The sequence below is a fragment of the Aquila chrysaetos genome, chromosome 16 (genome assembly GCF_900496995.4).
Source record: "Aquila chrysaetos chrysaetos chromosome 16, bAquChr1.4, whole genome shotgun sequence".
Classification (NCBI taxonomy): domain Eukaryota; kingdom Metazoa; phylum Chordata; class Aves; order Accipitriformes; family Accipitridae; genus Aquila; species Aquila chrysaetos.
This window is the reverse complement of record NC_044019.1, coordinates 14,094,457-14,121,502: the sequence shown is the minus strand read 5'-3', so window position 1 is coordinate 14,121,502 and position 27,046 is coordinate 14,094,457. Positions and strand designations below refer to the sequence as shown.

General features: G+C 40.1%; 1 protein-coding gene across 9 annotated transcripts in view; it reads right to left on the bottom strand.

The window, feature by feature from the left end:
- SERGEF (secretion regulating guanine nucleotide exchange factor) overlaps window positions 1-27,046 on the bottom strand; it is a 168,843-nt gene that overhangs the window by 53,789 nt on the left and 88,008 nt on the right. For 4 of the 9 annotated variants that reach the window (XR_003926987.1, XM_030039613.1, XM_030039614.1 and 1 more), the window contains one exon: window positions 15,933-15,969. The exons of 1 other annotated variant lie outside the window; for it this stretch is intronic. Coding sequence is in view for 6 of the 8 variants with exons in the window: in XM_030039613.1 (XP_029895473.1) it covers window positions 15,933-15,969 (37 nt within the window). In the remaining 2 variants the exon portion in view is untranslated. 4 more of the 9 variants (XM_030039618.1, XR_003926988.2, XM_041129403.1 and 1 more) reach the window with 4 other exon arrangements.

Genomic DNA, 27,046 nt, shown 5'->3' with positions numbered 1-27,046 from the left:
TGAATGTAAATGGTCCACAAATCTGGGTCAATACATCACACACATCTACAAAATGATTCAGTTGCTTCCTCTAAGGGTTAAAGTAATAAAGCAACTGCCTGGGTATGCCTGGTTCTGACATTAGAATTAGCATAAGTAGTTTACAATTATGTAATGAAGGGGCTGCAATCTGGATGGAAAGAAAGAAGCAATTGAGGAGTATTACTATATAATCATCTTGCATCACTAGAATATGAAAACAGTTAAAATTTGAAAAGGAATACCCAAAGCAATCAATCAATCTGATACACCATAACAAGCCTGATAATCATCCACTGTGATGGAATTCAGGCTGCCTTAAGAACTCAAGAAGTTGGGGCCCCAAAGACGTGTGTGTACAAAAAATTAATAATCTTAAAATAACTCTAAAAGTCTTGGCTGAAATCACTCAGATCCCATGCAAGTGTCACGCATCTCATTTACCATGGAAGTGTACACCAGAAACATGCCAGAGCAGTAAGACAACACGCACCATCCATGTTTTAAAGCTGCCAGGCACAGGTTCACTAGTTCTGAAAGAGATCAAGCCTTAAAGTTATACTTACAGTTATAAATTGCTGATGGCAGCTGACTAGATTAGAAGTAAGTGAAGTTCATTTCCAGAGAGACTTACTTGGCACAATTCCATGGGAGCTTTTTAGCTATCACTCTTGCTAGGGACAGCCTAACAGCTGAACTCCAGCTTTTCTGAGCCATGGAACAGCTTTAAAAAAAATAAATTAAAAAAAAAAAAAAATATAGACAGATCATTGCACCACACAATCCAAACTTAACTTTCCCACTGTATACTAATGTACCACATGTTTTTGCACTGTTTTGTCAGCAATTTCCTTCAGCATAGTTTCTCTATATTTAGGGATAGACAATGAACCTATTAGATCTACCCCAAACCGAGGGGACAAAATTTAGTTAGATGGAAGCAACTTCTGCTTAACATTTGCTTGCTTAAATTAAGGGAACAAACCCATTTTTTTGAACTTCTACATCTAGAAATGCCTTTCATTTTTGCACGTCATGTACAGAATACCAAATGGAGGTGTGTCATACTATAGAAAGCATTTATTCATCAAGTTACAGCTTTGCAGTACTGCAGCATCATCAACATTTTACTGTCTTGGCCAGGTGTTTAACAGCTTGCAACATGATTGAAACTTGACTTCAGGCTTGATCTTCTATCCAGCACTGATGCAGCTTAGTAGACTATTTTACAGTGCTATATAACAGACTGGAAACCAGCTCTTCACAGGATAAAACACTTGCTTTGTGCCTGACTTTTTTTTCTGTGGAGCCAGTACACAAGAAAACAAGTCATCCCACTATATAAAGCAGAGAAACTGGACTTCAGACAAGTTGTATCTACAGACTTCTCACCTATATAATCCCTCCCATACCTGTCCTACACCTTCTGTAAGGAGATCACAAAATTGACTTAGAATTTTTGCTTAGGTTTTAGGGTTGGGGAGAGGAGCACATATCCCAAGACTTTACACTGGACAGTAAAACAAGCTTTCAGCCAGCCAAGTAGTGTGGATCTAGAACAGCCTATTAATAGAGGAAATGAAAACCATCTAATTCATGGCCACATGGACCCAACAAATGTGTGATGAGGGTAAGGTGGAGTGCCCACAGCAGCAGGAGCGTGGCATGGTGACTCAAGCAGGACCTCACAGTTTCAGTTCCCTAAGACACACCACACAGTGCATTCAGCACTCAGCTGTGGAGCCTGCAGGCTCAGCATCTCCAGCAGACAAAATCCTGTTGATTTCTGCTGCCCTTGCCCCAGATATCCAACTGAGTATCTTCCAATGAAATTCCAGGCATAAAGAAAGCATAAGCACATTTACTATAATTATTTTGTAAGTGACCGCGCTGCTGTGCTTTGATATCTCAAGCTGAACTATCAAAACCAGTCCTGAAATTCTCTAATCTTTAACTCTTATGGGCAGAGATCGCCACTTGTGGACATATGCTTCCTAAGGATTAGGGTGAAACTCAACACATTCGTTTCTAGTCAAGACAATTACCAGGTTTGACCTCCAGCCCTGGGGAGTTAAATGAATGCACAAAGTTCCTGTAATAATACAAGTTTATCATTCTTAGGCTTTAACTGCTCCCACTGAATTTGTGAGTCAGCATTCAGGCAGAAGCAGCCAAAAGATCTTTGCAGAGGGAAGCTATCCTCAAAGTTAGAAAGCAACAACTTCAGAAAGCATGAGAAAGCAAGTAACTGTAAACATACAGAAATATACAGCCTCTGAAGTGGGATACCTCAAAATGAGGTACATCTCATAGTTCAGAAGAGTTATAGAGCATCCATTTCAATTATGATACTTTAACAGTAGCTACTCTAATTACCTAGAGAGAAAAAAAAAAAACCAACCACACTCTTGTTCAATTTCTGGCATTTAATTTTGCTTGCTGGGGAATCCCTTTCCTTAATAGGTATTTATGTTACTTGCAAGGAATATGTTGCCATGGAGCACCGATCACAGGCATTAGTAAATGATTCTGCCCTTCTACTTCCCTCTTTTTCTTCTGCCTTTTTAAACCGTGCATTCTTCACTGGAGGGACTGCATCTTACTACACATTAGCCTTAACCTTTTGCTAGGTATGCAGGGCAAAACTATAGAGAGCTGTAATTATATTTGTTTTGATTTCAGTGAATGGTCTCATCCAAAAGCTGCTCTTAAAAGTCTTTCCCTATTTTTCATTGGCACTTTGCTTTGACAGAATGGAGTTCCCTTTCCTTAGAGTGAGAAGGTGGCAGATGGGAGAAGGAGGAGGATCCAAGCAGACAGAGAAGTATTGCACAAGACTCATGCTGAACTTGTCAACAGAACAAGATTTCTTTACTACACTGCTTAAAAAAAATAAAGTGGCTGCTGCTTTATTCAAAAAATCTACAAGAGCTATACAGTAGCATTCAGACTTTTTTATTTTAAGGTATTCAGAATTTACCTAGGAAGAATCTTGCCTTACAGTTAACTTATTAACAGTGTACTATCGAGACTGAAGGAATCTGAGTGACATCTAAATGACAGCAAACCATCACACTACTCCTGCTGTAAATGGCAGGCAACACAAGGCTTGGATGTAAGCAGAATATATTTGGATTCCTGCCTCCTTTCATTAGTAGGTGGCAAAACAAGTCTCCGGGCGGGGGGGGGCCGCGACACCCAAACCAAACAAAAACCACGAAAACAATACAAAAAGCTTAAAAATAGAGTGAGCGGTGGTCTTAGAACAGCAAGGATATCAAACCCTGACACCTTTAACATTTTGGGCCTACAGAAAAAAATTGACATGAGCATTAAGGTTATGACTGTCCAGATGCACCAAAAAAGCAGCATAGACTAACAACCCTGATTATGTCTCGATTCTGGCACAGGGAGACTTGCAGCTGCCTTCTTCCTGCCTGGCATTCCTCTATAGGAGAGGAACAGGAGAACTGCACTACTGGGACTAAAGGAAGACTCCAGGTTAAATAAGCATGTCTAAAAGTTGCCTCTGGTATGAATCCTTTCATTACCCACCAAAAAGTGCTGTAACAGAGGAGACTAAAGTCATGTTCAGTGACCACAAATCAGACAGTGAGAGGGCTGTCCAACAACTCATGGTAAGGCACAGAGACTAGCGACACTCTTCCCCTCCTCTGCACAAAAGTGACATAAAGTACTTACTTTTCTTGCCTAAATAAACATCTACTTCTAGGAAAAGGCCAGAATTACCTGTGCACTGGGTCTACAACATAGAGAACCAGTGAGTGCCACAAATTTGTCTTACATAGCACATCATCCTGCATGTTCAATGTGAAGCACATATTAACATGATAAATTCATATGCAACTGTGATTTCTGAAATAATCCCATTTGGAGGGCTCAGTTACAGAACTCCCCTTGAAGTAAAGGTCACAGATTTGATCTACTATAGTAGGTCAGCTGGGAACAGTAACAAATTATGAATTATTCCTATCAAAAACAGAGAACAACTTGTTTTACAGGAGTTGCACGTAAGCATTTATTAAATCAATATCATAAAAAATACACATGTTGGCAAATGTAACAGCTACCAAGATTCTGTCAATACAATGAAATTCAGCAGGCTACACTGTAAAACAGTCCTTACCCCTTGAGCATACATACATCTTTCACCATTGACACATTACACACCAAGCGTCCCATGTGCTCATTTAAAAGTACATGTTGCAGGGCTTTAAGAGATACACCTTTCTTCTCATTCTATTTTAAAAGACCTTGAAATGTTCGGAACTGAAAAAAAAACAGTACAAGAGAAAACATGCAGGAGGAAACAGTTCAGGGGAAAAAAATAGGAAGTTTGTAAGCGAAAGCAAATGTCCCTTTCCAGTCAAGTGAGCTCCCTACTCAGAATTAAACTACTATATGGATTTGTGTTGCTTGTCATCCTGCCCATTATCTGCAATGTCTCAACTCAGCAAGATAGCAGCTGGTGCCACTGAAAATCAAAGGCATACAGAAGACAACCTCCAGTTTAATATCTTCAACATTCACAGCAAAGCATCTGCTTACTTGTTCAATCTCTTGGCAACTCAAATTTGTCACCAAGGTCATGATGGGGTAAATATTTTAAAAAATTAATAGCAAAATGCCTAAAGAAGGGGAAGGGGAGATGATTAATGATGTATCCCAATAGAAGAATTTCTCCATGTTTTCTTAAGTTGTTCTGAGCATCATCCACAAGGAAAAAAAAAGAAAGCTCATCAAGTTCAGAATCCTTTCTATTCAAAGTTCTTGAGTGACAGAAATTCTTTCCTACTGAGAAAAATGGAAACTGAAATCTTCTAGCCATGTATGTCCTTCACTCATCAGAAGAGGATTGTGTCTTGAATTACAGAATGTCTCATTGGCAGTGATACTCTGGGGTATACAGAACAGCCTCATTCTCTTTTACAAGGTGAATAATAGGAGATTTGTGAACAGCTTATAGATTTTTAAGTCACTAGCACTGCAGGTCACATAATATCAAAACTCTGCTGCAAATATCTGCTGCATTTTGTGAAGTTCCCCAGAGGACCCCAGGTGTAGGAAGGCCAAAGGAAGGGCCACAGAGAACACTGGAGGTCACTCTCACAGCCGGTATAAGCATTGGAAATTTCACTGTGGTACAGCATCACGTGAGCAGGCTGAAGATATTGCAAAAAAAGTTGTACAAAAGAGCAAATATGGTTGCCAGGCTCCCTGGGTGGAACCTCACACTCACAGAACAGGCCATGTAAAAAACAAATAGCAAGTGAATATTACCCATGAATAAGAGCAGAGTTAAACGTTGGATTTCATGTCCTCTTTATCAGCTGATTTGGCAGTTTCACCTCTTCCACCTATTGCCTTGGGCTACTGCTCCCCATCATAATCACTTTATAGTAATCTAGTAATTTGTTCCAATACAAGACTAGAGAGCAGGGATATAATAAGATGCTAAATCTGCACAAAAGACAGAGAGAAGAGAGCTAAGCCTATAACATGAGTTCCTGGCATCATGTGAAGGCCTTCCTAGAAAACATTTAATTTAGCAAATCAGTGCTATAATATACACAAGCAATGTTTAAGCCAGAATCAATACATCATATATTATCTTCTCAAGGTAATTATTCCACTAGATTTGTAGAGGGGAGGAGTATGCAGGCCAGAACGCTTATTAAGCTAGGGAAAATGTCACTATCTCATCTGAAAAATCTATCAAGAAGGACTCAGCATACTGTTTTTTAAAATCACTACAGTTTGGGGGGGCGTTGTTGTGGCTGTTGTTGTTGGTTAGGTTTATTTGTTTTTAAGAACACTGACAGGTGTGCTACCATCTTTAGCAAGTTTAGAGCTACCACAATCAAATACACAGGTAATACAGGCATTTTGGTCCTCAAAGACTGATGGGCACCAAGACCTTTATATGTAGCAGTAGTCTCTCACTTAATTCAGCCTCCTGCTAACTACAGTTATGTCTGAAACTATGCCATAAACAACTATAACATGCTTGACCTGATTTCTGTTTGATTTACTTGATCAGCATGAATATATCAACCCTTCTCGCTGCTCCGCAAGAAATGTTAAATGTGCTGTGTTAAATGTCTCTTAAAGCCCTGTTCAGTATAGCTTTCAGTCCTTCTCGCTTTCTCACTGTTCAAATAAGCCCGACAATCTAAAAATAAAATGAGGCAAAGACATTTCTCAGAAATAATAAAAGTCCTGGTTTAGCCTGGTTGCTCGTCAGAGACTCTGCAAAAAGCACAGGAAAAAGCACAACAGTGAAATGAGTCTCAAAAGCATTTTCTATTTTAATTACTTTGTTACTTCCCTTACATAAAGAAGTGTTTGAGTGAAACAAGTTCAGAAAGCAAGGACAAGTAAAGGGTAATTTTTACAAATATGCCAACTTTCATCTCTGGTTTGACTTTTTTTCCCTAATATTTTTTTAAATACTCACCTCTCTAAAGCCAATGGTTTTTAATAAAATGCTTTATTTTTACCCTGAATGTTTCTCTGGGCTTGCAAGCTTGAATGGCTGCTTCTTTGTTATTAGTAAGAAAAACAATCTTGCTTGCCAGCTAATACCTCCAGATTTCTCCACTACAATTTCTGCTACCTTCAAGTTCAAAGTCCTAATTCCTAAAGTGGGAAAAGAGGATCTGCCCTTATGGAAACCTGGAGGAACAATTCCCCATCAATCTTGGTTTACAAAAGCTTCAAGAAGCCTGCTCTGATGCGTGCATTTAGTCCTCTGCAATTACAACCATGTGAGGGATACGTGTATTGTCCCAGAAATGTCCCTGTTTCATCACCAGCCTTGCAATTATGTGGTTATATACAGCATCATCTCTCAGACCTATGTCACTGTCAGCATCTCTGCTTTCAGCTTTAGTTTTTAAAAGATTTTTCTGACCTTCATAACTAAAAGAGCGCAGTTGAAGAATGTGAACAAAATGCATTGTAAAATCCAAAAATTGGGCAGCAAAGATGACTTTGAAATGTGCATTTCTGAAAAACTCCAACTCATTGTCAAGCCAATCTCAAATGTTCAAAAAAATCCCTACTTCAGATGTTTTAATTAAGCAGAAAGCTACCTAGAGTATTTAAGATAGTGTTAGTAAGACACACACACAAAAAATATCAGAAGAAAAAAGCTTCAGAAATTATTCACTTATTACATGTAACCAACTAAGCTAGGTCACACATATTTATTTGTGCACTGACAGAAAAATGTCTTAGTGCTCCATAAAGGAGCTGGATAGTGAGTACACACAAACATGTGGCAGTCAACCCAAGGCTGTACAGCAAGACATTCACTCCTGCAGAGCCACAAATCCCACAGCACAGTAAGGGTACTCCTCATGCCAGCTTTCTAAATATAAACCACCTTTCCCTCCTGTCAACCCTCAAGGTACAAATTTCTACTCAACGATACACTTAAAAGTTTAAGTGTTGAGGTTGTAACATGTACAGAACCCAGAATCATCAGCACAGCTTACTTAGGCATTGCTCAGTAGGATAGTACTGAAGCCATAATTTGTTGCACTTCCAAGTGCTTTCAGCTGCTTTGCTGACCTTGTGTTTTTACTTCGGTGAGCATCTCTCGTATGTGCTCTAGATGACTCCCTGAAGCCAGACATTTGTCCATCCTTTTATTTCATTTTATAGCCAACAAACACTCAATCTCTCTTCGTGAGCAAGGGTGACTATTTTTGTTACTCCTGTTTGGTTTCTTGAAAATTAAGATAAACATGCCTTAGATATATCGGATGTATTTTTCTTCTACTTTAAAGTAATTGCTCCGCTTAAAGCCCGTGAGTAAACAAATATGATAAAAATCTAATTTGTTTTCTAAATACTTAGTATCCATCCAGTGAACCCTCTGACAAAGGATTGCATGCATCTGTACTGCAGCTCCTACTCTTAAGTCTTCCCACCCTCCATAATTTTCTAAAACCAGGTGGAACGACTTTTCCTTTTCACAAATACCTGCAAGCAAGACCTCTCTACTCATTCTGCTTCAAGTGAAATGCTTGCTTGGTAGCATTTCCTGGTTGTTTGCTAGCTTCCTATAACAATTATCTCCTCTAACTGCCACTCATAGTTCCAGCTTGATAGTTTTTAGCTGTCACCAGAGGTTAATACTGCATGCTTGCCTCTTACCCATCTTTTGCAGGGTTCTTGACACAGAGGAATTATCCCTGCAGATGTGATATGGTGTCTTGCAGGAAACATAATGACAGTGCACAAAAGCTCAACTCTAGATAAACTATAAGCTGACACCACAGTGATATGTAAAGTTCAATTAAAAATTTTACAAGAACTGTGAGCTTTTTGTACAGAAAAATAACAGCTTTTATTTTCAGAGCCTAGGCAGCTCTGTACCTGGTAACGACAGGAAACCACACTGTAAACAATATGACAAGCACTGCATTATTACCTGTTTATATGCCAAATGATATAAATTATGATAGAGACACACACACCAAGATTAATTATATTTTAAAATTTCCTCTCTGAGGGGAAGGAAAGTGATTGCAACTATTATTAGTTGTAATGCAGTATTAAAAAAAAAATAAATAAAATCAGGTCCCATTGTGCTAGGCAGTGCTAAAAGACACTAAAAGACAGTTTTTATTCCAAAGATTTCACAATCTAAATTGACAAGCCACACAGAGAAGAGAGGAAGATGAACAAAGCATTCTGCAGAGTCAAATTGCCCAAAACATGCATCAGTACAGTGACAAAGCCTGAAAGAGAAGGTAGCTGTAAAATCTAGGCTTCATTTCAGTCATAGAAGATGCAGTACAGCCAGATCTTATCCTAAACTCTGAAGTTTCTATCTAGGGGTCAATATGATGCAGTTTTTTCCTGTGGATCTAATTAGCTTTTCACAGCAAAATATCCTCCCTTTCCTATAACCGGTGGCCACTGACTTTAGATATTTTGGTTGATAGAAAACTTTTTTTAGCCCCATCAGAAAGCTTTTCCCAAATGCTCAAATTAGCATTTCCTCATTTCTCTCCTCATCACCTTACACCCACAAATTCATAAAATAGTTGGCAGCCTGGCTTCCCACTAGCCCTTGGAAAAGAAGCTCAAAGAGATCAGAGGATCAGATTTTGTGAGTTTAACTTGCTGAAAATCACAAAAAATCACACATTTGAAATTCATTTTCAGCTTCTATCTTACCAGAGGAACAATTAGTTTGCCTGGAGCATGAAATAGTCTATGGAAAAGAAACACAAAGCGAAAAGACATTTGAACAGCACTGTTAGGGCTCACTGTATCTAAACATGACAGGAAAACTGTGATGTCAGATCTGTATCTAGCTCTGTAGAAAGCACTCAGACAGGTGCTCAGCTAATGACATGAGCAAGGCTGCTTTTTCACAACTAATATAACCAAAGCAGTTTATATTTCGAAGAGCTATTTTAACAGACAAAGCCACATTAAGAGCTAAATGACATACAAAATGGCTCTGCCAGAGAACAAATTTAGAAGGCCAACATAAAACCCCCATGAAAATGACAACAGTGATGGTTACTCAAAGTCTTGCCAGGTGCCCTTTAATAAGCAGAGAATGTGATTAGTGCTGCAATGCAAAGAGACAGCGTGCTGCAACATGACTCCATGCTGGTCTGCCAGGAAACCTTTACAATAGAGACCCTGGTTGCACTGGGATTTTTCATGCATAATAAATAAAGCAATAGACTAGCAGACTGAGGCTCCTTGCTGAACATCAGTGCCCTCCACTGCGTATGCTGAAGATTCCTCCAAATACTACAGCAATACAAAAAGTAAGAAAGAGAATTTATGATTCTTCTCTTTATGACAGACTGCCAAGTCCCCTGGGACTGAATGTCAGACACATGACTGCATCTGCCACTTTGTAGGGCTGCTGTGAACATCTAAATAATACTGTCAGCATAACACAGAGATCCATCCATCAGCCTGCACAGTCTCCTCTCCCCATTGGTGCTCACTCTGCCATAGAAATATGCCTTTCATAATTTGTTACAGTACTTCCTCAACTGATGCTTTATACAATAATTTAGTTGGAATCATGGAACTTCACTAAAAGAAAGTGACCTTGTTAATTAAGAGGTAGTGGGTCCCCATGTAAGAACCCTTCAGCTTGCTTATTACAAAATGTGGAACCAAAGTGTTTGAGATGCCATTAGCAGCACCACCACCATTCTAGGACCGTAATCACCAGCTCCCTAAAAGTGATATAACTTTGATGACATTTGTCTTCCAGCTCATTATTACTATGTTCTTCTAGTACAAGAACATAAGGAACAAATTTTAACACATCATGGAATAATAATTCTTTTACTGCTCCTCTAACACTACCACACACTTTAGATCAGAGCATTTAAAGCACAACCAACCATTTGAGTGGAGGGATGTTTTATCCTAATTTCCTCTACAAAGACTGTTCTTCTATCAAATTTAGTATTACTGTTTACCCTCCAGCTGGATGAATTGCAGCTTCAGACGGATGTGAATGCCCATGTCATGATATTTACAACAGTGGTTGAACATGAGCCACAGAGAAGACAATCTTAGAATAGAATCATAGAATCATTTAGGTTGGAAAAGACCTTCAAGATCATTGAGTCCAACCATCAACCATGCACACTAAACCATGTTATGGAGTGCCTTGCCTATGTGCTTTTTGAATACCTCCAGGGATGGTGACTCAACCACTTCCCTGGGCAGTCTGTTCCAATGCCTGACAACCCTCTCAGTAAAGAAATTTTTCCTAATATCCACCCTAAACCTCCCCTGGCACAACTTGAAGCCATTTCCTCTCATCCTGTCTCCAGGCACCTGACAGAAGAGACCAGCACCCACCTCACTACAACCCCCTTTCAGGTAGTTGTAGAGAGCGATAAGGTCTCCCCTCAGCCTCCTTTTCTCCAGGCTAAACAACCCCAGTTCCCTCAGCCGCTCCTCATGAGACTTGTGCTCCAGGCCCCTCACCAACTCGGTTGCCCTTCTCTGGACACGCTCCAGCACCTCAATGTCTTTCCTGTAGTGAGGGGCCCAAAACTGAACACGGTATCCCAGGTGCAGCCTCACCAGTGCCGAGTACAGGGGAACAACCACCTCCCTGCTCCTGCTGGCCACACTATTTCTGATACAGGCCAGGATGCCGTTGGCCTTCTTGGCCACCTGGGCACACTGCTGGCTCATATTCAGCCGGCTGTCAACCAGCACCCCCAGGTCCTTTTCCGCTGGGCAGCTTTCCAGCCACTCTTCCCCAAGCCTGTAGCGCTGCATGGGGTCGTTGTGACCCAAGTGCAGGACCCGGCACTTGGCCTTGTTGAACCTCATACAGTTGGCCTCAGCCCATCGATCCAGCCTGTCCAGATCTCTCTGTAGAGCCTTCCTACCCTCGAGCAGATCAAGCCTCCCTCCCAACCTGGTGTCATCCGCAAACTTGCTGAGGGTGCACTTGATCCCCTCATCCAGATCATTGATAAAGATATTAAACAGAACTGGCCCCGGTATTGAGCCCTGGGGAACACCACTTGTGACCCGCCGCCAACTGGATTTAACTTGATCTTGAAACAGATCACACATTCCAAAATACAGCAAACAAAAAAGGCAACAGGAGACAAAACTAACCCTTTTCTGGAAGGGCCTATTATTTAGCAGAAAGTTGAGAAGTGGTTTTAAAAATGTTGTATGAAAATGCTGTTGCATTGAACACACTGAAATGGGGCTCAATGTGATCAGACAGGGACTCGTCTCCTCATATGTCACTTGTGCTTCTGTGTGCAAAACACACTTATGGTTGGGTGGCCAACTTGGACATTTAGGGCTTTTTTTGTTGTTGTTATAACATTAATTACACAGTGCCCTCTCCACCACCATTACGCACAGGGAAAAGCAGTGCTAAGTAGCTAACCTGAAAAGAAAAAGGTCCAAAGGAGACAGAGACAAGGGAGTAACCGCACAATGACAATAATCACAAAGTCCAATTTCTTCTTGTGAACACTGCTGCACCACCATCACCTGCACTGACAGTGCCCTTGCGGTGATCCACTACACAGTGGTATCAAAGCCAGGATTTGTGGTCTGTCTCACTGAAGGTTTTAAATCCTCCATGCAAGAAAATAGCATTGCCCTGAGCAGCAGTCAGAATTCACCACACTGACTATATAAGTGCAAGGAAAAGCCACTTGCACTATTTGAAGTAGCCATACATCCAAACACTTTTCCCTTTCAAAACACCATACAAGAAAATGTTTACTTGAAAGGTCCATGTCTTTCTCTTCCAAACACACAAAAACACTTAAAGTGTCCAAGTTACCTGTTACATTAGCAGAAAAATCACCAATTAGATTTGGTATCAGCCACTGCACTACTGTAGGCATGCATAGACCAGGTGAGAAATAACTGCTTATAAACATACAGTAAAGGGGACCCAAATTCCCCTTTGAAGGCTGCTTTAAAGATGGACTTCAACTGAAGCTAATAAGCTTTTAAAACTGTTTTTAAAATAAGCACTTCTCCCTACACATCTTCCAGTACCTTTCTTTTAGAAAATTTTTATTGGTTTATACAGGTTGAGAAAACGGCTAAAAGCAAGACCAAAAAGGGATATTATGCTTTACCAAGGTTTGGGGAGACCCAGACTATAAAAGTGTCAATCCTGTAATGTTGGGGGGGGAGAGGCGGGTGTTTGGTTTTTTACTACTTCAAGGAGGCTTGAATAAAATTTCTGTGTTTAATTTTTATTAAAATAAGGCATTTGCATTTGGAGGCTCTTCAGGGCATTCTGTCCTGTTCCCTGTGGTTGCAGCACAGTCAAGGCATTGCATGAGCTGCATGTGGCATGCTAAGTGTTCTCTTAAAGGGTAAGTATTCTCTTTTAAAAGAAAGGTTCAAATTCTTAGTGGGGAGTGGGTAGGAACTTGATAAGAGCCTTCTACATAAATACCATTTTTAGTCACATGCTTTTTAGGGTAAGAATCAAACCTCCCCACTTTTTCAGTGTTGACTCCTCACTTTTTCAGTGTTGAAAACACTATAGACTCCCAAACCTGGAAAAGCTCAATTTTGTCACTGTGATTTAGTTCCATTGTGTATTTCAATCGTTGAAAGATTCTGTCTTAATATCATGAAGTTCAGTGCTACACAGTGTGGCTATTGTATTCAGGTTGAAAAGCCAGCCTTTGCTGTGCTCAGTAAGTACATACACAGTTTTCAGTGTTGGAAGATGTTTTTCAGATGTGAGATGTTATACAGCATTTATTAAATAACTATTCCTTTTTTTAAATCAAGAATAGGCTGGCTTCCACGATGATTAATCCTTGATTGAGGTGAAAAGTGCAAGGTTTTTTTCTTATTAGGCATGGATTTTTGTTTTCAAGTGAAAAGTCATACAAACGTGAAAAATATTACAATGCTTGCAAATTTTAGAATTAGTATCACAGGACAACACCAAACCAAAACAAAATTTTAAGTGTTTTCACCAAGAGCTAGAAGTGAAGATGTTTACAGTTTTTCATGTACTAATTATTACTTTTAACTCACTAAGTTTAGAAATGTTGGTATATTTGGAGACATCCCACACCTCCTTTTCCTTTATATCAAACATTTACGTCATGATCAACTGAAAACTGAATTTCTTCCAATTTACCCATGAAAAAAGGAGTCAGTGCCATCAGTGAAGAGAACAGCCAAATTTTGCACTGACTTCAGTAGAAGAAAGCAAGAAAAGAGAATTCAAATAACTGCACCGTACAAATGGATACAGACTATATAAAGTAACGTGAAGACACTAACTGCTTGCTAGCCCTACAAATCAGTTTGTATCATCAGCAAGATGATTAGAATACAACTTCAGCATTTGTGAAATGAATCATAAATCTAGCCTCTCTGTTTTAAAAATGTTTCTATTTAAAAGATGATGCAATAAAAAAAAAGCACAAACACATTTGTATATACAACCAGAAATAGTGACTTGAATATTATACTGTTAAAGGCGGCTTGCTTTTCAGTTTACCTTTCATATTGAACTTGAGTTATTTCAGTCTAAAAATCAATCACTCAAGCATTTACTAATTAAGAAACTGATGATATAGTTGTCCTCAATAAACTCTGCTTGAATGATAAGTTATTAGAAAATTGTACAATCAAGTAGACATATTTATGGAAATCTGTGTGATATCTTTAAAGGAATGTAACAGTTGATAGCTTTGAACCAAGAGTGACAAGTGATCAAAGAAATCCTACCACAAAGTGTTCTAAAAAGTCAACCTTTTAAAAGCACATGTAAAAATTCATTTCAGGAATAAAATGTATCGTAGTTCTTTAGTTCAAAAAAAATAGTAACATCACATCTCTGTTGTCCTTGAAATAAAATTGACTAGCTTCCCAGCATTGATAATTTTCCCATTGAATTCAATGAGTGCAGCACACAGCTTAGACAGGCATATGATGTTCTTTACATATGCAAAGTTCTTAGTTTATTGTAACTTTCCTCTAGAATTTCCTTCCCCTACCCATTTTTTCCAGAGATTTCTGCCTAGAAGGCAGAAAGCTTAAAAGGACATAGGGAGAGAGAAGGTTATTCAAACTCGATGCTTTGCTTTCGTGCACACTGGAGGAATCTGCTAGCAGTACACTTTTACTTCATCAATTCAGCAAGAAACACAATGTGATTCTTCAGATTGCTCTTCAGTTGACATTCAGAAGCACCAGCCTGACAATTAATACAGGCATGTGACACTGAACAAGCAGGGAGAAGGTAAAGGGAAAATCTTTTCTTAGAGACAGCCATAAACTCAGTAGAACTTAACAAGTTCACTACAAGGTTTAATTGTAGAAGCATAATTAGAAAATATACTACAGTGTATATGGAAATATACTACATATACAGAACACCACCTCTGTGGCCAGTTAATGAAACTGATAAGACACCAAGCTAAAATAGATACCTTAAGAATTAGGACATGTAATGCAGGTTGGATAACAAATAGCTGGTTTTTCCACACCTGTCACACCACGCTTAGGAAAAATCAAAGAAATTCTTCACTTAACATCCCAATGCATCAGTCATGGCAATCAAAAATGTCTATGTGGATGGAGTGCTGGCCTGAACCTTAGAAGACTGTTTCATTTCCAGCTCTGATTAGCATGGAATTCCTTTCTTCATCTCTCACCCTGTTTATTAATGGGGATAATTATGCTGACCTCCTTTATAAAGCATCAGAAAAACTACAGTTAAAAATGTTCTTAAACATGTAATTATAAATAGCAGCAATGACGTATCAAACTTCAGTTATCAACTCATCACATGAAAGCAAGAATCTGATTGTTCCTGAAACTAGTACACAAAATTCAATTTTTCCACCAACATTAGCTTCCTAGTACTTTCATCATTACTACAGCAGCTGCATTATACTAAGATGCACTGAAGAACCTGACTACCATGACTGACATTTTGAAGATTTTTCCAAGCTTTGAACAACAAAAGATCCAGGATTTTTTTCATTGAAAATTTCCATGTTAAACAAAGATACTTTTGACCAGCTTCAAGTTTAGATGCTACTCTGAATCTGCGGCTTAAATGATTGCAACAGCTCCATTCTAAAACAGGCTGTAGCACTTTGCAGATGTATTTTGCTGTTACATCCATCAACCCCTCTTTCCTTACTGGGGCTGGTCAATGAGGGCACCTTTTCATCATCACCATTTATGCTACCCGTTTCTCTTCTTCTATCTTCCACATCTATATGTTACTTTCCTCCTTTCAGCTGCACACAGTGCCCTTAATCACTCAGTATGTAAGATGTGCATGTTTTTCTTTCATCTTGTGCTACTTCAAAATGAAAAAAAGGTGAGAGGATTTGATATAAAATTAAGCTACTTACCAACTACTGCCAGATTATGCTCTGAGCCACATGCGATCTGAAAAAGAAGTATGAATGAATTAAAAAAACCCCGCTTACCAGTATGAAGACAACCACCATTATGACAGGAAATTAAAAATTAACCTGAAACAAACAACTACAGTTTGTAGGATGCAAAAATCAAGGTTGAAGTGTTCTCACTTTTAAACGAATTTTCATTCGTAGGCTCACTTAGGGGCTTAGTGGCAGGAGGGCATGTTTGCTTGTTTTGTTAATAAACAGGCATTTTCTTTTCAAAATACAGTCACCACTGACATTTCAATCCTCAGGAGCAAGACTAGCCACAATTCTGCAAAAACATCACACCCTTGACAACATCCACTGGATCCAACAAGACTATTCATGGGCATAGAGCAAACACAGATTAAGCCTTTGCAAGATCAGAGCCATATAGAGACAGCTGGGAATCAGAAGGGCAACGAGGATCTCCGTTTCTCTTATCTATACTGTTTTTCCAGATGATCCCTGAAAAACTGCACAAAGTATACAGGCTCAGTGTGATAAACCTGAAGCGATAGGATCCCTATGGTCATTTGTCTAGAATGAAGAAAAAATACCATAGAACTCAACTCTTCTATTAGCAGCAGGCTGGTTTAATTTTTTAAAGCTGCAGAAAAAAAGAAACCAATGAAAACATTTTCTCACAAGCTCATTCATTAGTGATGGAAATCAGTTATGAATTTCTTTTCAAAGCGAACTCATAGCCAATGTATTTTTCTTTCTTCTTTGCAGCTGCTGTGCACATGTCAGATGTTTAAGTTGCTTTAGCATATATCATGTAGTATCACTCACTAAACTTTCCTAAATTCTTCACAAATGATGGTAACACAAACACTGAGAGCAGCCCGCAGCCTTACTGCAAGGGTTTGTTTCTCCCACCGAATTCTTTTGCAGTGTCACTGCTGGCATAATTGTCTGATGTAATATAGACATCATCTTACACCAGGTTACTCTGCTGAGTGCCCTCAAGTTTTAAATCAAAACACAAGCAATCCCCTCAAAATTCTGTATCCAGTTCATGTATCCATTAGGTCTTGCACCTACTTGCCCATTACACGTACTACTGAGCTGGAGAAAATTAATAAACACATTCTTCTACTTCTTAAAAGTAGATTTAATATATATAAAAGATATATATTATATATATAAAGATAAAATATAAAACAGAAGTATATGCTCAATTATATATAAAAAAATAGAAGTCCATACCATCAAATTTTATATGGTTTTGTGAGTGCATAACTTTATAGTTTTTACCGCCAGAGAAACTGCTACAATCACCTCAATGTCTGCATAACATAAAACCATGGAAGTTAGCAAAACAGTCCTTGTACTTGGCTCACTGTGCTTGAGCATTTACTGGAAAAGAGATGCCCAAGACTGACAGACAGACTAGCTTGAGCAATTGTGTTACGAATAAATACTGCAATCACTACTACTCATGATGTACCTGCACCACAACTGTGACATGAAAATGTTTGGTCACTGCCATCCTAACACAACAATGGCAAGGAAGACAAAACAGACTCTTTAGGATAGAGGTGCTTAGCCAAGACATTAAAGCATTTGGGAAAACAGGGCAAGAAAAATAATTCAAGCCACAGCACAGTCCAGCATGGCCTCATCTTCAGAAAAATCAAGGCAAAGCAGCAGGAAAAGCAATGCCTTTGCAAGAGCACTAGCAGGATTGCATCAAGTCTTCTATTCCACAATATTGCAGACAGGCAAAGCTTTAAGCCCTGACTATTACAATGCATAAATCATCACCATATCCCGTGTCATTATCCTCACCACAAGTCAGAGCCCTACATGGGAGCAGGGCTGGTTCCTAATGCCTATTCACTGGCTAATGCTCCCACCAATGCTTCTCAAGCTTAAAGGTTGATGCCATGGAAACAAGATTCACACATGGAAACACACACGAAGGCTTTCTCGCAAAAAAGCAAATTCTGCATCTTCACCAAGTGCTGAAAATTGGAGATACTGAAGCTGCTGCTAATAAAATAAATAAATTTAATCTGAGGTGTGAATAATCCTGTCTCGGCTACTTCCCTAGGAAATACGCTAACACAGACACAGATTCAAAAGCATCGGTACAAAAGAACTGCTCAGGCTGGTGGCTCATACTTACTGCCAGGATCCCCTTCAGAAACACTACATTAAACACGAAACAAAACAAAACAAACCCCACCCAAACAAGGTGTTGTTTAGAATGTAAAATATCCCATGACAAAGAAGCATTTTCTTCCTATATCTAATAGCAGCAGCTACAGAGCCTGTAAACCAGATAAAAGAACACCGGTGACCTCAAACAGCTTTGTACTCTATTCATGTAGCTGATACTCTGCCCACCGTTCAGAGACACTCGCTAGCCAGCTTATCAGGTTGTAAGGGAGTCCATCAAACCGCACTGGGTACAACCAGAGTAGGAATTGCTGTATTACACAGACTCCCCAGCTCTGGGGAGTTGCCCCCAGGACAGCCGCTCACGGCCAACACCTGTGCAGACGCACTCACTGCAGCTCTGTAGCCTGAGGGGGTAAAAGCTATTGCAAAGCACAGACGACTAGCGCTGCTGCACCCTTTTCGGTCGGGTAAAAGCCACCTCAGTGGAAGTGCCAGCTTTGCTAACAGTGACGGAAATCAAGCAAAATCGCAAGCTGCTAAAGGCAGTGCCCTGGATTCACCTTCGATGGCTCAGAGCAAGGACAGCGCGCGCCATGTACCAGCAGCAGTACTGTACTCCAAAGAAGAATTTGCTAGATTGAGAGCACAAGGTTCACCACCTCTGCCTTATCGCTGGGTGTCACCACCCGACAACACAGACTGAGTTTGTAGGAACCCCCAAATAAAAAACACCCTTAGGGGACTCTAAAGTTAGCTTTCTGAAACAACAGCCTTATTCACCATCCATGCTGCTTGCTAACAGGGTACACCATCCACCCACAGGATTCCTGCTGGCCTGCACACCTACGACTGTGGAGCTCAGAAAGGACCACACCACAGAGGTGAGGCAAGGTTTCTACTGCTTAATGAGCAGTGCTGCCTTGCAGGTATTTCATAACATATTTTTTACAGTAAGCTTTAAAATGTGACACCTCCTTTTCTTCATGACTCCCCACAACAGGCAACAATCAGCCAAGAACGCATAATTTGCTGGTACAAATACAGACCAGCCAGAGAACAGCATTGCTGAACAGATGTTTTATGCTTACATTAGATGTAATAAGCTCTGCAGTCAGTGCAGGTCACTGGGAGAAACCTGGTATTTACTGCAGCAACCATAATTTTCTGGCTACTTCTCTTCTGTCCCCACCCCCAACGTGCTGCAGAGAAATTAAATTCCAACAGACATCTGCATGCTCCCAGTGGATAAGTACATTCAAGGGTACTTATAAACACACAATAATGCTTTCTAATTGAGCAATACTTTTACATTCTGTTTTAATTGAAAAAAAAATCACTAATCTTAAAGACAAATCAGAGTGACTGCTAGTGGGTAATGCATTCTGTGAGCCTAAGAAACATGACCCCCTGCACAGAAAGTTCATACTAAGTTTCTTCTCTATTCAGAGGAAAATTTGAGAAGAGTTGTGCAAGGATATTGTGATCTCTATATAAATGATCTCAAAGCACCTTACAAACACCTGTGAGGCAGGAAAAGAATGCTTAGGGACCATTTTACTCAGAACTTATTTACCTTATTATCTGTGCCCTTTCAACCATACATAAATTGTTTGTTTCTTCCCTTAAATTGTGTGTTAGCAAGCTGTTTTCTACCTAGCAATGGCTGCGGTTCAGATCCATCCATCCATCCAGATTTAACACATGGTGAGAAGCAGCCAAGGGACCAGCATTTTATTAATCATAAATAGTCAGGACATAAGCTGCATGGATGGTGAGGAAAGGCCTTAGCACAGCAACCACTAACACTGGGCAAAACACCAACATCTTTCTGCAGCCATGCTTGTGGCCCAGCCCCAACAAAAATTAATTGATTGAATGTAAAAACAGTGGGTTACACAAAATAAAGTATTTCACTTCAGATTAAAGTATATTTTTATATATTATATGAAGTATAAAAAACAGTAACATTTAAGATATAGTATATATACATTCCTATATATGTGTGTATAAGAAAATGTGTGCATATGTAAATATATGTATGCTTATTAGGAAGAGAAGGTTATCCACTCAAGTAGGTGTTATCAGGGAAGAAGGTTCAGAGGAGAGGTGAGGGTAAATACAGAGCACCTCCCTCTTATCTCTAGGATAGAGATCTTTCTGAAGAATAGCTATCCCTCCTTTCGCTCCCCCACAGTCCTATGAGGTAACAAAGGATTGTTCTCTCCTTTGCAGACAGTAAACAAACATATACAGGCTAAAACTCATGTGGATATTTAGACATACAATCTCCCATTGATTTCAAAAAGTAATTGAGAGACAAAATACCTTTTGTGAACAATCCCCTAAGGGACTTCTGAGCACTATAACAAAACAAGTCTGACAAAACGTATAAAAATCCAAGTTTCAGGCTAGTACCTTGACCACAAGGCTATTCTTTCTTTTCTTTCTGTACTTCCAGGGCTCCAACTGAGGATCTGTTGTGCAACCCACAAGGAAAAAGATCGAGTCAGAACTGCAGGCAAAGTCAGCCTAGTGCTGCAGCAAAGGGGAAGGGACAGTATGGGGGGTTGCAAGGAAGAGGCACAGGGAGCTGGACTCATATGGGGCATTCCAGAATGAAAATTCACAAGTATCTAATCAGCAGGGTGCTTAGCTAGTACAACAAAAGGACCTCAACGCCATTTATTTTTGGTTCACTGCCCTACAAGTGCACATTAATTCCCTACAGTGCAATTATTTCCCAAAACATTCAAAGATATGGAGGCTTCCATCACTTCTCAGAGATAACAGCATGACATACAAAAAAGATTTCTAAGGATGAATGAAGATACGAAGTTTAAGTTGCATCCAGATTCTAGTCACTACCATTTCTAACTTTGTAACTGCATGAAAGCATAGCTTGCCTGGGGTGGGGTGGAGCTCAAGGGAAGAAAACTGTTAAAAGGGTGTGCACAGAAGTACTTTTATCCAGGACTTTAGCCATGGCATCTCATGTCTTTTGACAACTTTGTAAGGAAGTTGCCAGGGCCAGAAGACAGCAAATTTTATTCCTTCTGGGATCAGAAGTCCTAATGGAAGGAGACAAGGTGACCAAGGGACTACAGATCAAAGCTTACGTAAGACAGGGGAATCTTCTCTCCCAGAGCTCTTCTTCCATGCCCTTGATTAATGTATCGTAACAATGATTTGTACTGTTTGACACACTCTGCCCAACTACATTTGTATGCAGAATTCTACTGGTGTGAAAAAAATAAAATAAAATAAAAGGAACCTAATTGGCAAAGCTTGTACTGCTTCCAATGATCCTTCACTAGGAACAGTGAGTTCCTCTTCCGGATCATTTGAATACTGATTGATAAGAAAGCAACTTGCTAACCTAGTCATGTTCCTTGGCAAGCACAAGACTAAGTACAGTTTAATGCAACACATGTTAGCAGCAAACCAGTACAACCTCACCAAGAACAGCACATTAAATCTTTTTCTAGCTGTTGGCTGTATCAGTTGAAAAGTGAGAGGCCCGGTGTCCTATAGCTCAGAAGACATTTTCCATTTTTCATCGATCTAATAATCTAATCTACTTAAGGTGGATTTTTTTGCTGTTGTGTTATTGGCTTTTTAGTTTAGATGTAGTTTTACTTTTCACTACAGCAAGCAAATTCACAACAGAACTTAAACTGAAGCCTGTGTACTAAGGTCTGGAAGAAAACGTTCCTCCTCAAGACACACCTGACCAAAAGCTAATGTGCCATGTAAATGGACCTTTGCAAGCATGGAGGAAGAGAGGAAGCATTGGCAGGATGCAGTAAGTTTTCAAAAGAAAGATTTTATAGCTCTATATAAAATATAAGAGCTATATTTCATATATGAATTCATATAAAATATGAATTTTATAGCTTCCAGAGTTATGACCTATGCCCCCCTGCCTGAAACTAATCCCAAGCCTGCCTCACTTGTAGTGCAAGACACAAAATGCTTTTTCCCTGTGCAGCATTTCCCTTGCTTCCCCACCCACCATTTTCAGAGTACCATCTCCAATCACTCAATCTCCTGCCCTGCCAATTGTTTTACAGTCACCAAAAAGCCAGGTGGCCAACCCCAAGATCTTGCCTTCACACCCTCTGTGCCACAAGTGACATATGTATATGTCTCTGCACACATTCCCTCTCTATGACACTAACCATACATGAGAAACTGCTATGCTATCCACCAACTCACTGAGCACCACACTTCCAGGAACAGCTTCTTGTGGCTAACAGGGTGCAGTTGCACATCTCTGATTCAGCTGGTGCAGCTTCGGTCTCAAGTGCTTGCAGGACATGAAAACAGTTGTAATTCCAAAGCAAAAACAACAACAACAAAAAACCAACAACAAAAAAACCCATACAAACCAACAACAACAAAAAAACCCCACCAAAACACATATCAAAAACCAACCAATCTTTTAATAAATAGGTAGGAAGCACCACAACCACATAAAGCTATCATTAAAGAGATCAGACACAGGGGATGAAAATAAAAGGAGGAAAGAAAAACTAACTGTTAAAGCAGTCAGCATTTCCACAGAAGGTTTACATCACAGCAACCCATGTGCACCCACAAAGTCTACTTGCAAGACGAGTGTGATTATGTTGAAAAACTTAGATATGTACAGTTTGCCTCAAATTGAGGATGGATGGATTGAGATATCAAGACAAAGTAAGATCCATGTCCAGCAACAAAAAAACCTCATCATCAGATGACTCTAGGACAATACAAAAGTTGCTGAGATCCCAGTAAGAACACCCAGTGGGATTAGGTTTTAGCAGAATGACAAGAATGTAGCCAAGACAAGTTGTGATAAAAATCTTTACAAGTCAGCAAGGTCAGCTGGCTCTCCTCCATTGCCTGAAGATTTTCCAATTAGTTATTACACTCTTCTTCAGGCAGTTCCCTTCCTTCCTTGTGGTTCAGAAAGCATCAGCATCCTTCACTCCGGGAAAATCAAGCTCTGTCACTTTCATATCCCTCAGCCTCACTAGTCTGTCAAAATGTTCCATTTTTGTAATCAAGACCGGAGCCACAAACCAATTTTTGTTTATTCTTTTATAATTTTCAAAATGAACCAAGTCATGGTCATTCAATCCCAGTTTGTTTCCTGTAACAAGATCCCCATTCAGTCTTCATTATTTTGTGAAAATTAAGACTAAAGTATCCCTTCTGATTGATAAAGAAAACGTCAATCGCATCAGCCCTGACTGTTAATGTGTACATACTCCCAAACATATGTCTGTGCAGTGCAAATCCCACAAGGCCAAAATCCTCACTAACGTTACAGACATCTCTATCCACATCCAGATATGAACTAAAGGAATGGGGTCTTCAGCAGATGCAGTTTTACCCAAGGGAACTTCTTCACCAGTTTCCTCAAAATGATTTTGATATAGATTGTTTCATCCACAATTCCCAGCTCCTTAGAGTTTCGGTGCCTCTCTCTCCTAAGTTAAATGAGAGCCACTAAGATGAATACCTTACAATCTGTTTGGGCTTGCTTTGGGGACTACAACTAGTTTACTCTTTATCTGAGGCCACAAACACCACTTTGACAGAAGAAATGAAAGAAACCAAGACCATAGAACAAAAAGTTTCAAAACCTCTTTATACACTGATCTGACTGTACCATCAACACACACATCCTCACCATCAGATTATTCTGATGTTTTCAGGTCAAGAATTGTAGCTTGTAGCATGCCAAAAAAACTTGGTATCTGTCTTTTCTTCCTATACTACTTTACATGCAAACAGCAACAAGAAAAATGTTCATTATAGCATATAAATGTCATCATTACCTATCTGAATGTGCTGATTTCTAGTACTGTGAACTTAATGAAATGAATGGTTCTATTAAACAATGATTGCAGGCAAACATTCTGTTGAAGTATATATCGTTATCCAACATTTTATAGACTTAGAATAAAAGTCATGACAGCAAGTATTATTTGGCAACAAAACATCAAATTCTACTTAAACAACTATTTCCAAGGTCCTTTTGTGTATGTATAACTGCAGTTTTAAGTTTTTCAACAGAATCTGGGCTTCACATCTCTTTCCTTTTGGCGAAACAGTCCATTTTTAATCCATTTGGAATATTTTCTGGAATATTCAGTGAAGGTGGAGAGAATCGCAGAGCAATCAAATGTACATATCGTGGGAACTCAGCTCTTCCCAGGAACTCAGCTCTCCCCTAACTGTGGTGTTATTGCAAGCAATCTTACTACAATTTTTCGACATAAAAAAATAATGCAGCATACACAGCCTGCAAGACTACACAATAGCACAAAGCCTTGCATTTTTGTAGAACTGAAAGGAAAAATGGCATTTCTTATAAAGTCCATACCCTCAGACAATTGACTGTCTGGGTATTCTATCTGGATATTGTGAACAGGCGGATACTGTCCGTAAAAGACCCTCTTAGATGAGATAAGTGTGGCCTGGTAGTGTGGCCATGGCTGGGGCCATACTGCCTCAAGACAGAAGCCATCACTTGATTAGCCCTGTCCAAACATACCGCCCAGAGGAAACTGGCCCCACCAATGTGAGGTCTGACCTTGTTGACTTTCTATAACCCTTCTTTTTCTAGCATGTGTTTTTTTGGAACCTCCTTACAGTGTTTTCTTCTTTTATATGCTTTTCACCTACGCTATGCTTCATTAAAAATTGCATCCAAAACACCTGGCACTATTATCAAAAGAATATTATCAATGATGTCATTAAGGAATACTACTCTTACTTTAAAGGGCAGAGGCTTTTTTGCTTCTGCCAGCAATAAATCCAAATTTATGATAGAATTTTGAATGTCTCAGTGCTTCAACACCCAGCAGCGGGATGTGGGCAGACTAATTTTCAGAGAAATTACTAAATGTTCAAAGAAGCTGTCATGCACAACTGGACTGACCTTTCATTTCACTTCTAGCCCTGTTGACCTCAGTGAGCACTGCTGCTTGCATAAACTGGCAGTACACAAATACATTGTCACTGAAGAGGATAAAAAGCCTACTTTATCTCCAAAACATTTTATGTCCTTTGAAAGAAATGAGAAGGTTACTGAAGTACAGAGCCACTACTGTGTAATATCATTTGACGTGTCCCTCATTGGACCCAATGCCTTTGGGAAATATTATTTAAGATAACTATCAGCTGTTCAAGAATGCAAAACTTTGCCTGATTTCCAGCACAACCCTCACTGTGTCTCCCTCTCCCACATATATGCACGTAAAAATAAAAACGTTATAAACCCAATTTGTAGTCAAAAAAACACTGGCATGCTAAGAACTCCTCCTAAAATATGACAAAATGAACATCAGAGGAAAAAAAAAATATGTTTTCCTACATCAACTACCTCAACTTGAGGACAGAATTTTCTTGGTTCATTTACTTTCCAGCAGAGCTGCAGGAATGCAGCTTCCATAAGGGTTAGCCTTGTATAAAAACATCAAGCCATGAATTTTGCTGACTGTCCGCTCCTTTACCTCTCCAAATAAGCGGTGCTTATGCCTTTAGGGTGTCATGTAACTCTGCTCTTCAATGTTGGATTCTCTGCTTCTGCAGCACTTAGTAACAGTAAGCTCCCTGCAGCAAGCTTGCTGGAAATAAATAAAATGTAAACTTGCTAAGACTCCAATGCAAAAATGAATAGAAAAGCTCTCCTGGATAAATAAGGATACCATTTGTAAGGACTCAAATAGAGACTCAGCCTTAATGCTAGCTCAACGAAGGGAGAATTAGGAAAAAAACCCATGTCTGAAGTGACTCTACATAGCTGATAAAAAGGCATTTTTATTAAAAAGCTGAATTATAGAATCGTTTAGGTTGGAAAAGACCTTTAAGATCACAGAGTCCAACTGTAAACCTAACACTGCCAAGTCCACCACTAAACCATGTCCCCATGCACCACATCTACACGTCTTTTAAATACCTCCAGGGATGGTGACTCAACCACTTCCCTGGGCAGTCTGTTCCAATGCCTGACAACCCTCTCAGTAAAGAAATTTTTCCTAATATCCACCCTAAACCTCCCCTGGCACAACTTCAGGCTGTTTCCCCTTGTCCTATCACTTGTTACTTGGGAAAAGAGCCCAGCACCCACCTCACTTCAACCTCCTTTCAGGTAGTTGTAGAGAGCGATAAGGTCTCCCCTCAGCCTCCTTTTCTCCAGGCTAAACAACCCCAGTTCCCTCAGCCGCTCCTCATAAGACTTGTGCTCCAGGCCCCTCACCAACTCGGTTGCCCTTCTCTGGACACGCTCCAGCACCTCAATGTCTTTCCTGCAGTGAGGGGCCCAAAACTGAACACAGGACTTGAGGTGCGGCCTCACCAGTGCCGAGTACAGGGGAACAACCACCTCCCTGCTCCTGCTGGCCACACTATTTCTGTTATAGGCCAGGATGCTATTGGCCTTCTTGGCCACCTGGGCACACTGCTGGCTCATATTCAGCCGGCTGTCAACCAGCACGCCCAGGTCCTTTTCCGCTGGGCAGCTTTCCAGCCACTCTTCCCCAAGCCCATAGCGCTGCATGGGGTCGTTGTGACCCAAGTGCAGGACCCGGCACTTGGCCTTGTTGAGCCTCATACAGTTGGCCTCAGCCCATCGATCCAGCCTGTCCAGATCTCTCTGTAGAGCCTTCCTACCCTCGAGCAGATCAAGCCTCCCTCCCAACCTGGTGTCATCCGCAAACTTGCTGAGGGTGCACTTGATCCCCTCGTCCAGATCATTGATAAAGATATTAAACAGAACTGGCCCCGGTATTGAGCCCTGGGGAACACCACTTGTGACCGGCTGCCAATTGGATTTAACTCCATTCACCACAACTCTTTGGGTATGGCCATCCAGTCAGTTTTTTACCCAGCGAAGAGTATGCCCATCCAAGCCACAAGCAGCCAGTGTCTCCAGGAGAATGCTGTGGGAAGCAGTG